The sequence below is a fragment of the Bombina bombina genome, chromosome 4 (assembly GCF_027579735.1).
Source record: "Bombina bombina isolate aBomBom1 chromosome 4, aBomBom1.pri, whole genome shotgun sequence".
Taxonomy (NCBI): Eukaryota; Metazoa; Chordata; class Amphibia; order Anura; family Bombinatoridae; genus Bombina; species Bombina bombina.
The window spans coordinates 1,014,495,423-1,014,512,126 of NC_069502.1; the positions used below are offsets into that span (position 1 = coordinate 1,014,495,423).

Sequence of the window (16,704 nt, forward strand, 5' to 3'; positions counted from 1 at the left end):
AGGTAAGTTTTTTAAGTAAACAGTGAAATGTCAATTTTGATGAATTAAAGTGCCCTTGTTTTTCATAGGTTTATTAAAAACCCCGGCACTAATTCATCAAAATGGACCTTCACTTTAAAGGACCATTAAACTTGACATTTGACAACACATTAAAGGTTTCATTATTGCAAGTGAAACATTATTGCAATGTGCATTATATATTTTGCAGCCTTTTTATTCAGAGCACACCGTTTTAAACAACTCTCAAAATCTATGATCAGTTTTGCTTCAATCTATTGGTATATTTTATTAAATACACTACTGGGAGCTAGCTAAACACATTGGTTAACTAATGACAATAGGCATATATGTGCAGCTAGCTCCCAGCTCCTGAGTCTACCTAAATATCCTTTCCAACAAAGGATACCACAAAAAAAAAAAAAACATGCAAATTAGATAATAGAAGTAATGTTTTGCAGTATCTGAAGCATGAAAAAAAAATTGTATTTCATATCCCTTTTAGGGTAATTGAGGACTAGAGTTGAGAATTAAGTCTAAAAAATGACCAGATATGAATTAAAAAGGAACACCTGTGAATCTGAAATGCACAGTAGTGCATAACATAAACACTTAAGATTTAAAAATAAATAAAAGGTGTAGGCAAAATGCAAAGTACATTTTAGATTCACTTAGAAGTTTGCAACATGATCACTAGGATATACACTTGGGAGCAATTTAGATCACACTGCCATTAGCTAAACAGATAAATAAATTATGTTTTCAATATGCATTGTAGAGTGGATGCATCACTGACATCTCACTCAGAACAAACACAAGCACATTTCAGGTAAGAAGAGGGTGTGTGCAGCTGGATGAAGAAAAGTCCAAACATTTTATGAGGTGAATTCAAAAGCTAAACTTTTTTGCATAAGTTCACACTGATATCTGTCAGGAATCCCTGAATAACCCTTTACATGTCTATATATTTTTAGTAGACAACCCAAAGTATTTATCTAGGCCCATTTTGGTATATTTCATGCCACCATTTCACCAAGTTCACTTTTTTTTTTTACTAACTTTTTCACAAACTTTAGGTTCCTCACAGAAATTATTTACAAACAGCTTGTGCAATTATGGCAGGGTTGTAAATGCTTCCCTGGGATCCCCCGCCACTGCGCACCACACTTGTATTATGCCCAGCAGTGAAGGGGTGAATTAGATAGCTTGTAGGGAGCTTGCAGGGTTAATTTTAGCTTTAGTCCCACCCCCTGAACCCTCCCTGACCCCTCTCAAACAGCTCTCTTCCCTCCCCCACCTCACTATTGTCACCGCCATCTTTAGTACGGGCAAGGAGGTCTGCCAGTATAAAAATATTTTTTTTGTTTTTTAATTATATATTGTCTGCAGTGTAGGATCCCCCATACCACCCAACCTCTCAGAGCCCCCCAAAACAGCTCTCTAACCCTCCCCCCCCCTCAAACTATTTGCCACCATTTTGGGTACTGGCAGTTGTCTGCCAGTACCCACTTTGCAATAAAATGTGCCTTTTTTTTTTATAAAATCACACTTTCTGTAGTGTAGCTGCCCACCCTCAATACACTACCCCCCCCCCCCATCCCTTTCTCACCCCTGTTTGTTTAGTGACAACATTCCCCTCTCCCTCTCCCACCACTTCTTGTTTAGTGATCCCGTGCACGCTTTCACATGCACCCGCAAATGAGATCCCCCCCACTGGCCGGAAGTTCTCCAGAGATGGGCCGCCCACCTGCCTCCCTGCAATGGCTCCCACCCACCAACGATCGGCACCATCGCTGGCCGATGCAGAGAGGACCACAGAGTGTCTCTCTCTGCATCAGATGCTTAAAAAAGGGTATTGCAAGATGTCTCAATAGTGACTTTTATCCTGTTCAGTTCAGAGGCAAATTTCTGAATATATTTCAAAAACAAGTAGAGAGGGATATTTTAGAACTAGAACGTAAGTGTAAAACAACACCAGTTAAACCCAATCTCACTAAAGATGAATTCAGAGCCCTGAAAAATTTACAGGCTAACGAGAACATCACTATAAGAGCGAGTGACAAGGGAGGGAATGTAGTTGTTTTAAATAAAACAGATTACATTTTTGAGGCAAAAAGACAGTTAAATGATACCTTGACCTATAGAAAGTTAACAAGAGATCCAACATGTGAATTTAAAAAGAAATTATTAAGGATCTTGGAACAAACAGTATCCTTGGGTATTCTAACAAACAAAGAAATTAATGTTTTGGTTCCAAATTTTCCATCAATTCCAATATTTCATCACCTCCCGAAGACACATAAGAGTCTTGTTTCTCCACCAGGTCGACCTATCATCTCCGGCATAGGCTCATTGTTTGAGCCTCTGTCGGAGTGGATAGACTCAATATTGCAACCAATTGTAGTTACACTGTATAGTTATCTAAGAGATTCCTCACATTTAATCAGTAATTTGCAAAAAGGTAAAATGGAAAGCTGGGTATCGCTGGATTGTGGCAGATGTCGCATCCTTGTACTCCTGCATACCGCACTTTTTAGGGGTTAAAGCAACTAGGTATTTTTTAGATCAAGATACCAATTTTTCTGAAGAAACTAAGATATTAATTTGTGAAATAATTGAGTTCCTTTTGCAACATAATTATTGTATGTTTGACAGTGAATTTTATTTACAGGTTTGTGGCACCGCCATGGGTGCAAAATTTGCGCCCTCTTTCGCCAACCTCTATGTAGGTTGGTGGGAGAATAATGTTATTTTCAGCGAAGAAAATCCATACATGAAATCCACTGTCGCATACATGCGTTATATAGATGACCTGCTGTTTATAGTTGATGAATCTGTAAATGTGACAGAATTTATAGAATTTTTGAATAACAACAATTTAAATTTAAAATTCATTGGTGAAAGTAACTGCAACACTGTTAATTTTCTTGATCTTACATTAACAGGCATGATTGACACAGAGAGCATAGTGACAGATACATTTCGTAAGCCAACTGCAGGTAACTCTATCTTGCACGCAAGATCTTGCCATCCACCCCATCTAATCAGGTCAATACCCAGGGCCCAGCTTTTGAGAGTCAGGAGAAACACAAATTCTGATGAACTCTTTGAGAAACAGGCAGTAATGCTTAAAGACAGGCTCATTAAAAGAGGGTATAACAATAAACTTTTGGATAACAGTATCCAACAAGTTAGTGTTAATACTCAGCAGGACCTATTGATGAAACAAAAGAAAGACAACAGGGATTTCAAAGATTTCCCTGTTGTATTTTCTACAGAATACTCTAATCAATATAACCAAGTATGTGGCATTTTAAAGAAAAATTTACATATCTTACAACAAGATGAGATATTAGGTGGGATTATAGACAAGTGCAAGTTTGTTCCTAGAAAGGCGCCTACCTTAGCCAATAAATTATCACCTAGCTTAGTGTCCTCTAAAAAACAGAAAAAAGGTACATGGCTGCATAAGAAAGGTACTTTTAAATGTGGTACTGGTCCATGTTCCACATGTGACATTATAGGCAGAGGGGAAACCTTTTCAAGCAATGTTACTAAAGAAAGCTATAATATTGGCTTTTATGCTAATTGTAGGAGTCATTATGTTGTGTACCTGTTAGAGTGCAATCTGTGTCATATGCAATACACAGGTCAGACCAGTAGAGAACTAAGATCTCGCATGAGAGAACACATTTATGATACTAAAATGTATAATAAAAGTTCTGCAATTGCACGGCACCATTTCACGATGCATATGACGAATAAATTTAATATGACAGTAAAAGTCATAGATAAAATTTATCCACCTACCAGAGGGGGAAACAGGAATAAAATGTTACTCAAACAAGAAATGTTTTGGATATATAAATTAAGAACAGTAACCCCTGAAGGTTTAAATAAAGAATGGGATATGAGTCTATTTATAGACTGATATCTATCCATCACAGATATTTCATCATATTATATCATGCCATATGGATTAATCCCTTATTATTTATATAAAGACAACTTAAATGTCATTACTAACCATGTTCAGCATTATGTGATATGATTACAAAAATAACAAATTCTTTTTTAAACAACATGTTAATTAATGCAGTGTTCACATGTTGCAAACGTACTAGGTTAGTTACAGGCATCAAAACAAGGTTTTCCATATCTAGGGTGTCCTTAGTATATTGATGTTACTATTTTTGCATTTAAACTCCTCATGCATTTGATATATAAGGTTTCTTAAGATGAAAAGAACGGAATTATGATGGGGTAACCAAAATCATACATTTTCACATTTATATCATCTGATGTTTTGCAACTTCATGCATACATATTGTTAAACGATCATGTTTTATGTTAACATGCTTTTAATTTACTGTTTTTTTAACTTTTTTGTAAATCGCCTGATTGGACACTGTGCCTTTAAATAGGCCATGTCCGGTCTAAGCAATTATCCCTATGACTAAGTACTCAGTTGGAGTACGAAACGCGTAAGGGGTTAATTCCCTGATCCTACCTCACTTTTTAAACCTATGGAATAAAGTTTGGATTTTTTATCATAGTTGGTGTCCCACGAGTGCTGCTTTTTTCTTCTAGGCAGCACAGCAATACCATAAATTGTCTGGAAGCGATCATGATCGCTTCCAGCGCTTGAAAACCCTGAGGACCTACAGGGTACGTCCTTGGTCATTAAGTGACAGTGTTTGTAGGACGTACCCTGTACGTACATCCTTGGTCCTTAAGGGGTTAAAACTGCTAACATAAAATACGTACATAATTCAATAAAAAGTAATAAATTATAAATCAGAAGATAAATGTATATTTGTCACATTGCCCATCTTTTAAATGTATACAGAAAATTAGTAAATGCAAAATATCTCTGCTGATATCACTAAGTGTTCCTGAAGTGTGGGGGTCCCCAGGATCCAGATAAGAATGGCAACATGTCACCGTTTAAACTCCAGGTTTTGTGCTGATGGTGACAATGGGTGGCCGCACGCAAGGGGTTAAAAAAAAAATACCTAAACTTTAGATATGCCAAGTATAGCAAGATTTTCAACATCTGACTGTTTATTCCTTTTTGTATCACAAAGCTTATATTACTACAGTGTAAAAAAATTCTGAATATATTAAAATCTTGTTTGCTGCAATTGCTTTTCAATGGCTAATGTATCGCTTTCCTTGCTTGTAGGAGCCAATCTATATTTATTATCACAATAGGCAAGGCTAACCAATGACCTATTGCCTCTACTAAGGCCAATTAGGGACAGATATGTAGAATGGTTGCACTGTTAAATTACAGAAAAAGGGGGCAAATAAATAAAGTATATTGCAAAGATTTTTTTTACTTCATAAGAAACATTTTTTAACATATTAAACATTTTATAATATCAGAATGTCTCATACTCCTATATAGAAAACAAATATCTTATTTAACCCCTTAATGACCTTAGCATACCCTGTATAGCAGCCGTTTTCTGGGCGGTTAGTGCGTCCGGCTCAGCCTGATCGGCACACCCAAGCTATTTCTGCATGACTCGGGAGTGAGGCAGTGCAGAAATAGCGTAATGGAGGACACACTAGGCTAGTGATCGCAGGGACAGGGTGCCCCTGTGATCCCATACCTGGCAGCGAGTTGCCTCCATTCATGAGATGAGTTGCCTCCATTCATGAGATGCACACTGCGATCAGCGAGTATCTCATGCTGCTGCTGGAAGCCTACATGTGAGTCATGCCAGCAGCAGTACAGTAACTGTGTATACAATCACTGACAGCCAGTCTTAGCGATTGCATACTTAAAAGGGATATGAAACCCAGATTTTTTTTTCTTTCAGGATTCAGATAGAGCATGCAATTTTAAGCAACTTTCTAATTTACTCCTATTATCAATCTTTCTTTGTATCTTTATTTGAAAAGCAGGAATGTAAGCTTAGGAGCCATCCCATTTTTGGTTCAGCACCTGGGTAGCGCTTGCTGATTGGTGGCTAAATAAAGGGTATCACTAGAAAGGCCTGTTTTTTCTGTAAAAGAACGGTGTTTAATATGTATGGGACTGGACACGGAAACTGGGAAAAACCTTAAAAAGGTTTTTTTGTTGTTTTTTTTAAATACAAAAAAAAAAAAAAAAAAAAAACAAACATACATTTCGCTACACACAAAGTTCATAACAGGAAATTAAAAAGGAGAATGTAGAAGATTTAGCCAACAGAGCTTACCATCACGGCTTCCAGTCACAATTTCTGGTGCTCCGTCACCAATTCCTAAGCCACCCACTCCATCTATACAGTTTATTATTTCCTTGTGAGCTTGCACAGAATACACCGGAACATCAGCAGCTTCCAGATTCCTAAAAATATAAAAAGCCAGGCATCTACCTTGTAAAATGTATGTACTTTTAAGTAGGCTACATGTGATATCTCCCACTTAGAAGATTGTCCCTATCAGCCAATCCAGCTATGGGGGTTGCCTCTGTGAGCCAGTTATTAAAGGGATAGTAAACCCAAATATTTTCTTTCATTATTCAGATAGAGCATGTCATTTTAAGCAACTTTCTAATTTACTCCTATTATCAAATTTTCTTTGTTCTCTTGGTATTTTTATTTGAAAAAGCAGGAATGAAAGCTTTGGAGACTGCCTATTTTTGGTTCAGTATACTGGATAGGGTTTGCTGATTGGTGGCTACATTTAGCCATCCCATCAGCAAGTGCAACCCAGGTTCTCAACCTAAAATGGGCCGGATCAAATAAAGATACCAAGAGAACGAAGAAAAAAAAAAACTGAATTTATGTTTACCTGATAAATTACTTTCTCCAACGGTGTGTCCGGTCCACGGCGTCATCCTTACTTGTGGGATATTCTCTTCCCCAACAGGAAATGGCAAAGAGCCCAGCAAAGCTGGTCACATGATCCCTCCTAGGCTCCGCCTACCCCAGTCATTCGACCGACGTTAAGGAGGAATATTTGCATAGGAGAAACCATATGATACCGTGGTGACTGTAGTTAAAGAAAATAAATTATCAGACCTGATTAAAAAACCAGGGCGGGCCGTGGACCGGACACACCGTTGGAGAAAGTAATTTATCAGGTAAACATAAATTCTGTTTTCTCCAACATAGGTGTGTCCGGTCCACGGCGTCATCCTTACTTGTGGGAACCAATACCAAAGCTTTAGGACACGGATGATGGGAGGGAGCAAATCAGGTCACCTAGATGGAAGGCACCACGGCTTGCAAAACCTTTCTCCCAAAAATAGCCTCAGAAGAAGCAAAAGTATCAAACTTGTAAAATTTGGTAAAAGTGTGCAGTGAAGACCAAGTCGCTGCCCTACATATCTGATCAACAGAAGCCTCGTTCTTGAAGGCCCATGTGGAAGCCACAGCCCTAGTGGAATGAGCTGTGATTCTTTCAGGAGGCTGCCGTCCGGCAGTCTCGTAAGCCAATCTGATGATGCTTTTAATCCAAAAAGAGAGAGAGGTAGAAGTTGCTTTTTGACCTCTCCTTTTACCGGAATAAACAACAAACAAGGAAGATGTTTGTCTAAAATCCTTTGTAGCATCTAAATAGAATTTTAGAGCGCGAACAACATCCAAATTGTGCAACAAACGTTCCTTCTTCGAAACTGGTTTCGGACACAGAGAAGGTACGATAATCTCCTGGTTAATGTTTTTTTTAGAAACAACTTTTGGAAGAAAACCAGGTTTAGTACGTAAAACCACCTTATCTGCATGGAACACCAGATAAGGAGGAGAACACTGCAGAGCAGATAATTCTGAAACTCTTCTAGCAGAAGAAATTGCAACCAAAAACAAAACTTTCCAAGATAATAACTTAATATCAACGGAATGTAAGGGTTCAAACGGAACCCCTTGAAGAACTGAAAGAACTAAGTTGAGACTCCAAGGAGGAGTCAAAGGTTTGTAAACAGGCTTGATTCTAACCAGAGCCTGAACAAAGGCTTGAACATCTGGCACAGCTGCCAGCTTTTTGTGAAGTAACACAGACAAGGCAGAAATCTGTCCCTTCAAGGAACTTGCAGATAATCCTTTTTCCAATCCTTCTTGAAGGAAGGATAGAATCTTAGGAATCTTAACCTTGTCCCAAGGGAATCCTTTAGATTCACACCAACAGATATATTTTTTCCAAATTTTGTGGTAAATTTTTCTAGTTACAGGCTTTCTGGCCTGAACAAGAGTATCAATAACAGAATCTGAGAACCCTCGCTTCGATAAGATCAAGCGTTCAATCTCCAAGCAGTCAGCTGGAGTGAGACCAGATTCGGATGTTCGAACGGACCTTGAACAAGAAGGTCTCGTCTCAAAGGTAGCTTCCATGGTGGAGCCGATGACATATTCACCAGATCTGCCACGCAGGAGCTATCAAGATCACCGACGCCCTCTCCTGATTGATCCTGGCTACCAGCCTGGGGATGAGAGGAAACGGCGGGAATACATAAGCTAGTTTGAAGGTCCAAGGTGCTACTAGTGCATCTACTAGAGTCGCCTTGGGATCCCTGGATCTGGACCCGTAGCAAGGAACTTTGAAGTTCTGACGAGAGGCCATCAGATCCATGTCTGGAATGCCCCACAGTTGAGTGATTTGGGCAAAGATTTCCGGATGGAGTTCCCACTCCCCCGGATGCAATGTCTGACGACTCAGAAAATCCGCTTCCCAATTTTCCACTCCTGGGATGTGGATTGCAGACAGGTGGCAGGAGTGAGTCTCCGCCCATTGAATGATTTTGGTCACTTCTTCCATCGCCAGGGAACTCCTTGTTCCCCCCTGATGGTTGATGTACGCAACAGTCGTCATGTTGTCTGATTGAAACCGTATGAACTTGGCCCTCGCTAGCTGAGGCCAAGCCTTGAGAGCATTGAATATCGCTCTCAGTTCCAGAATATTTATCGGTAGAAGAGATTCTTCCCGAGACCAAAGACCCTGAGCTTTCAGGGATCCCCAGACCGCGCCCCAGCCCATCAGACTGGCGTCGGTCGTGACAATGACCCACTCTGGTCTGCGGAAGGTCATCCCTTGTGACAGGTTGTCCAGGGACAGCCACCAACGGAGTGAGTCTCTGGTCCTCTGATTTACTTGTATCTTCGGAGACAAGTCTGTATAGTCCCCATTCCACTGACTGAGCATGCACAGTTGTAATGGTCTTAGATGAATGCGCGCAAAAGGAACTATGTCCATTGCCGCTACCATCAAACCTATCACTTCCATGCACTGCGCTATGGAAGGAAGAGGAACGGAATGAAGTATCCGACAAGAGTTTAGAAGTTTTGTTTTTCTGGCCTCTGTCAGAAAAATCCTCATTTCTAAGGAGTCTATTAATGTTCCCAAGAAGGGAACCCTTGTCGACGGAGATAGAGAACTCTTTTCCACGTTCACTTTCCATCCGTGAGATCTGAGAAAGGCCAGGACGATGTCCGTGTGAGCCTTTGCTTGAGGAAGGGACGACGCTTGAATCAGAATGTCGTCCAAGTAAGGTACTACAGCAATGCCCCTTGGTCTTAGCACCGCTAGAAGGGACCCTAGTACCTTTGTGAAAATCCTTGGAGCAGTGGCTAATCCGAAAGGAAGCGCCACGAACTGGTAATGCTTGTCCAGGAATGCGAACCTTAGGAACCGATGATGTTCCTTGTGGATAGGAATATGTAGATACGCATCCTTTAAATCCACCGTGGTCATGAATTGACCTTCCTGGATGGAAGGAAGAATTGTTCGAATGGTTTCCATTTTGAACGATGGAACCTTGAGAAACTTGTTTAAGATCTTGAGATCTAAGATTGGTCTGAACGTTCCCTCTTTTTTGGGAACTATGAACAGATTGGAGTAGAACCCCATCCCTTGTTCTCCTAATGGAACAGGATGAATCACTCCCATTTTTAACAGGTCTTCTACACAATGTAAGAATGCCTGTCTTTTTATGTGGTCTGAAGACAACTGAGACCTGTGGAACCTCCCCCTTGGGGGAAGCCCCTTGAATTCCAGAAGATAACCTTGGGAGACTATTTCTAGTGCCCAAGGATCCAGAACATCTCTTGCCCAAGCCTGAGCGAAAAGAGAGAGTCTGCCCCCCACCAGATCCGGTCCCGGATCGGGGGCCAACATTTCATGCTGTCTTGGTAGCAGTGGCAGGTTTCTTGGCCTGCTTTCCCTTGTTCCAGCCTTGCATTGGTCTCCAAGCTTGCTTGGCTTGAGAAGTATTACCCTCTTGCTTAGAGGACGTAGCACTTTGGGCTGGTCCGTTTCTACGAAAGGGACGAAAATTAGGTTTATTTTTGGCCTTGAAAGGCCGATCCTGAGGAAGGGCGTGGCCCTTACCCCCAGTGATATCAGAGATAATCTCTTTCAAGTCAGGGCCAAACAACATTCCTTTCAAGGGGAAAACGCTAAGTAGTTTGTTCTTGGAAGACGCATCAGCTGACCAAGATTTCAACCAAAGCGCTCTGCGCGCCACAATAGCAAACCCAGAATTCTTAGCCGCTAACCTAGCCAATTGCAAAGTGGCGTCTAGGGTGAAAGAATTAGCCAATTTGAGAGCACTGATTCTGTCCATAATCTCCTCATAAGGAGGAGAATCACTATCGACCGCCTTTACTAGCTCATCGAACCAGAAACACGCGGCTGTAGTGACAGGGACAATGCATGAAATTGGTTGTAGAAGGTAACCCTGCTGAACAAACATCTTTTTAAGTAAACCTTCTAATTTTTTATCCATAGGATCTTTGAAAGCACAACTATCTTCTATGGGTATAGTGGTGCGTTTGTTTAAAGTGGAAACCGCTCCCTCGACCTTGGGGACTGTCTGCCATAAGTCCTTTCTGGGGTCGACCATAGGAAACAATTTTTTAAATATGGGGGGAGGGACGAAAGGTATACCGGGCCTTTCCCATTCTTTATTTACAATGTCCGCCACCCGCTTGGGTATAGGAAAAGCTTCTGGGAGCCCCGGGACCTCTAGGAACTTGTCCATTTTACATAGTTTCTCTGGGATGACCAAATTCTCACAATCATCCAGAGTGGATAATACCTCCTTAAGCAGAGCGCGGAGATTTTCCAACTTAAATTTAAATGAAATCACATCGGGTTCAGCTTGTTGAGAAATTTTCCCTGAATCTGAAATTTCTCCCTCAGACAAAACCTCCCTGGCCCCATCAGACTGGTGTAGGGGCCTTTCAGAACCATTATCATCAGCGTCGTCATGCTCTTCAGTATCTAAAACAGAGCAGTCGCGCTTACGCTGATAAGTGGGCATTTTGGCTAAAATGTTTTTGATAGAATTATCCATTACAGCCGTTAATTGTTGCATAGTAAGGAGTATTGGCGTGCTAGATGTACTAGGGGCCTCCTGAGTGGGCAAGACTCGTGTAGACGAAGGAGGGAATGATGCAGTACCATGCTTACTCCCCTCACTTGAGGAATCATCTTGGGCATCATTGTCATTGTCACATAAATCACATTTATTTAAATGAGAAGGAACCTTGGCTTCCCCACATTCAGAACACAGTCTATCTGGTAGTTCAGACATGTTAAACAGGCATAAACTTGATAACAAAGTACAAAAAACGTTTTAAAATAAAACCGTTACTGTCACTTTAAATTTTAAACTGAACACACTTTATTACTGCAATTGCGAAAAAATATGAAGGAATTGTTCAAAATTCACCAAAATTTCACCACAGTGTCTTAAAGCCTTAAAAGTATTGCACACCAAATTTGGAAGCTTTAACCCTTAAAATAACGGAACCGGAGCCGTTTTTAACTTTAACCCCTTTACAGTCCCTGGTATCTGCTTTGCCGAGACCCAACCAAGCCCAAAGGGGAATACGATACCAAATGACGCCTTCAGAAAGTCTTTTCTATGTATCAGAGCTCCTCACACATGCGACTGCATGTCATGCCTCTCAAAAACAAGTGCGCAACACCGGCGCGAAAATGAGGCTCTGCCTATGATTTGGGAAAGCTCCTAAAGAATAAGGTGTCTAAAACAGTGCCTGCCGATATAATCTTATCAAAATACCCAGATTAAATGATTCCTCAAGGCTAAATATGTGTAATATATGAATCGATTTAGCCCAGAAAAAGTCTACAGTCTTAATAAGCCCTTGTGAAGCCCTTATTTACTATCTTAATAAACATGGCTTACCGGATCCCATAGGGAAAATGACAGCTTCCAGCATTACATCGTCTTGTTAGAATGTGTCATACCTCAAGCAGCAAGAGACTGCTCACTGTTCCCCCAACTGAAGTTAATTCCTCTCAACAGTCCTGTGTGGAACAGCCATGGATTTTAGTAACGGTTGCTAAAATCATTTTCCTCATACAAACAGAAATCTTCATCTCTTTTCTGTTTCAGAGTAAATAGTACATACCAGCACTATTTTAAAATAACAAACTCTTGATTGAATAATAAAAACTACAGTTAAACACTAAAAAACTCTAAGCCATCTCCGTGGAGATGTTGCCTGTACAACGGCAAAGAGAATGACTGGGGTAGGCGGAGCCTAGGAGGGATCATGTGACCAGCTTTGCTGGGCTCTTTGCCATTTCCTGTTGGGGAAGAGAATATCCCACAAGTAAGGATGACGCCGTGGACCGGACACACCTATGTTGGAGAAATAGGAGTAAATTAGAAAGTTGCTTAAAATTGTATGCTCTATCTATCGGAATCATGAAAGAAAATATTTGGCTTTACTATCCCTTTAAACAGGCATTTCATACATGTTTTAAATATAAACAAACAGGTTTCACCTAAAATGTGTACAATCTTTATTGTATGGTAATATTAGGATTATGCATGTAGTGGTAAATTATGAGCATACCAGGGAATTTGCCAGACTTGATATCAGATTAGACTAGGGATGTGGCTGACCAAGAGCCTAATCTGATGTGGGTAGGTGTTTGACCGAGGGGCTTTAAGGCCAGTCTGATTGGAGGCCTTATGTGGGAAAGTGAACAAGGCTGCAGGGCTAGGGATGTGGTCTTAAAAAGGTACAGTGTGCGGTTTTTTCCCCTTAATGTATTTCCAATGACTTGTTATACCAGTTGCTGGCTGTATTTACATAGCTGTATTTAGCCTATACTTAAAGGGACATAATACTCATATGCTAAATCACTTGAAACTGATGCAGTATAACTGTAAAAAGCTGACAGGAAAATATCACCTGAGCATCTCTATATAAAAAAGGAAGTTATTTTACCTCACAATCTCCTCAGCTCAGCAGAGTAAGTTCTGTGTAAAAAGTTATACCCAGCTGCAGGTAAAAATAAAAAAAATGAAGAAATGAACAGCAGCCAATCAGCATCAGCAGTGCTGAGGTCATGAACTCTTACTGTGATCTCATGAGATTTGACTTAACTCTCATGAGATTTCATAGTAAGCTTCCTTTACCCGATTGGTGAAATAATATGAGAGTGCACGATGCTCAACCCCTAAGATGTCCCAGGACAGACACACTAAAATGCTGCTTAGAAATCCTTTACAATGGGAGGTGGCTACTGAGGAACTTTTGAGGTAAAATATCTTTCTTTTTTACATAGAGATGTTCAGGAGATATTTTCTAGTCAGCTTTTTACAGCTATGCTGCATCACTTTCAAGTGTTTAAACATTTGGGTATTATGGCCCTTTAAGTATAGAAACTTTCAGCATAGGTAGGGATACTACAGGCAAAAGCTGCTATTTCAAATGTCAATATAAAAAAAGGTAAAGAAGCTTTTTTTAAAACAGGTTAAATGGTTCATGAGAACAAATTAAAGAGGAGAAATGTTTAGGGTATACTGGGTCTTTAAGTTTTATGTGGACATGCAGCTAAGAGGCCTTGGGGTCTTTTTTTACCTTTTGTGTCTTTATGATTTACTTTGACTGATTAGTTTTGTACTATAAAAAAGGGACTTTAGCTCAACAAACTTTATGCATGTAACAGGCAATAAGTAGGATCATAAACAAATTCCATCATACCCACAGGGTTGTGCTCGAAGCATATTATCAGTAGCGCAGGTTTTTTTATCCCCCCCCCTCTTTCTTTTAGCCGAGGGTCATTCTAAAAGTCCCCAGATTTGGCTCCAAGAAACCAATGTAAGTTACATTGGAATCACCAAAATCGTATCCGTTTACAAAATGCCAACACAAAGAACTTTCTTACCAAACATTGAGATTTCCACCAAAATCACCAGTGGCTAAATATCTTTGCTGCAGTGTGCTTGCTCCAAACGTTCCACATTTTAGAGGTTTCGGCTTTTCAATCTATTGAAAAGAAAACAAATTCCATATATGAAATCAGAATGTCAAAAATATGGCTTTAATTGGTTACGTATGGAAAAAAAGTATATTGACTGCTGAGAAATAGTTTAATTTCAATAAACAGGACCCAAATCCCATATTCTAAACAGACAGCAAATTAATAAACTGACGTCTACGTATATTTACACAAATGCCTTAAAAGGACAGAAGTCATTGCGCTTATAAGAAGAAAGCTAGGCACAGAGGTGTTTGTGCATTTAACTATGTCCCTGTGGACTGAAATAAAACCAAGAAAGTTTAATGGCCCCAATAGGATACGATCTCCCAAAAGCACCTAAGACAACAAATTCAAAACATATTATTACAATCAACAGGGACTGTCTTTTGAGAAACAGATCACAGCAGTGAATTTATGAGCCGATTTTATATATTGAGACAAACTCAACAACCTTTAAAAAGACACAGAAGTGATACATTGCGTCCTATCCATAATTCAGAACCTGTGTTTAAATTTTAATTAGTACATTATTCCTTTTTGCATAATTTATATATTAAAAATCACCTCCTTTCTCAGTAAATTCTGCAGCTATAGCCGAATATTTCTTCCCCCATCCCACTCCAGAACAAGACTTAGCTATAAAGAAAGTATGCATCTTCATCCCTAGACCTATTAAAGGGACATTACACCCAGAACATATAAACAATAAAGGGACTGCAGATTTAAAATCATCAACACTGTCATTTGGTTAACGCAATTTACAAGGTTTTGCATATTAAGAGCATTTCAGGGATATACCTCTTGAAAAGCTGGCCAGAATCCAGGTGTTCTTTGCTGTGGCCAATTGTAAATGAGCTTATGCTCTAACCCAACTAATCACTGTGTAGAATGTTGGAGGTTTAAATAAATTCAGTAATATAAATGTATTATAATTTTTAGTGGCACTCCAGCCTCACTGGAGATGGCAAAATTAAAACAATGTTCAAAAGAAAAGAGACAATGTTTTATTCTTATTAAACATTTTACAAGAAAATAGAGTTTAATGTTCCTTTAAGCATTATGTGATGCATTAGGGAGTGACTGAAACGCTTCCTCCTCGCCATTTAGGCTTATCTTACCCAGAAGAGACTGAAGGTGCCCACTCACGCTGCCTTATCTCAGCTCTGCGCAAGTGTCAGATTTGCAAGGCAGAATGAGCATGCGCCTTCAAGCTTATCCGAAGCGATAGCTACAGATTCTGATTGGTTTCAACACAGTTAGAAAGAATGTCTTAGGTAAGTGAAGGTATTTGATGGGTTAATTTCAGAAAATGTCCACTAACAAGAACATATTATATATATTCTATCATAGACACATGATTGACCTAATGAACAGAAATATTTAAAGGGATATGAAACCCAAAAATGGTCTTTTGTGAATCAGACAGAGCATACCATTAAAAAAAAGTTTCCAATTTACTTCAATTTATCAAATTTGATTTGTGTTCCCATGATATTCTGTGTTAAAAAGGTACTTAGGTAGGTATTTGGAGAACTACATGACAGGAAATAGTGCTGCCATCTAGTGCTGTTGCAAATGTATAGCATTAACTGCTGTCTTTTAGTGCTCCACATACGTGCAAAAGTACAATGAAAATTTGATAAGAGATAAATTAGAAAGTTGTTAAAATTGCATACTCTGAGTCACAATAAAAATTTAGGGTTTCATATCCCTTTAAAAATCTGAAACCTACATGTTTTTCAACAAAGTATACCAAGCGAACAAAGCAAATTTGATAATAGAAGGGAATAAAAAATAATAATAATAATAAAAAATATATATATAATAACAAAGACCCTGTGAGATGCACTCGCCGTAGGTCCGGTGCGAGATCAGGGAACCGACACAGTAGAGCGTAGGCGGGGATACATCCCCTTTACTCCGGTCCTGTGATAGGCTGCTTACTCCGGGCGGAACTGCCAGGCACGCCCCCAAACAAATGTACACATATCACACAAGGAAAATAAGTGCTCAGCTCACAGGAAAGTCCAAACACCCTCAAAAGGGGTGAAAGCAACAGGAAACTCCAGGCACTGCTTGATAAAAAAAAAGGTCAAAATGTATTCGTAAAACGGATGTCAAAACATACATCCAAAAGTAAGAGCCAGCAGTGACAACAATCAGGTGTTAGAGCTGATCTCTATATATAGAGCTGATATATATGTTTTGTGTGTATATATAAATATGTTATATATATATCAGATACTTGTAATACTTTGTATTTGTATCTCTCAATATATGTCAGACACTAAATCACTGCCTTTACACAACAACCTAAAAGGGGCTGCTTACTTTCTCTTACAAATGTAGTAAAGTATAATAATATTGCAAACAATATAATTTAAATATTAGCAAAGATTTTCAGTATCAGTCTTAAACAGTGTACCGTGTGCATGTCTGCTAGTATAAAGTATGATAGAAAAATTAGAATAT

At 39.4% G+C, this 16,704-nt stretch overlaps 1 protein-coding gene across 1 annotated transcript in view; it reads right to left on the minus strand.

Annotated features, from left to right (window-relative positions):
• The window catches only part of DNAAF10 (dynein axonemal assembly factor 10), a 50,670-nt gene that overhangs the window by 25,408 nt on the left and 8,558 nt on the right, over positions 1–16,704 (minus strand). The window contains exons 2-3 of the mRNA XM_053712108.1: positions 14,137–14,237; positions 6,207–6,337 (exon numbers count right to left, since the gene is read on the minus strand). Coding sequence (XP_053568083.1) covers positions 6,207–6,337; positions 14,137–14,237 — 232 coding nt within the window. The remainder of the gene's footprint in view (positions 1–6,206; positions 6,338–14,136; positions 14,238–16,704) is intronic.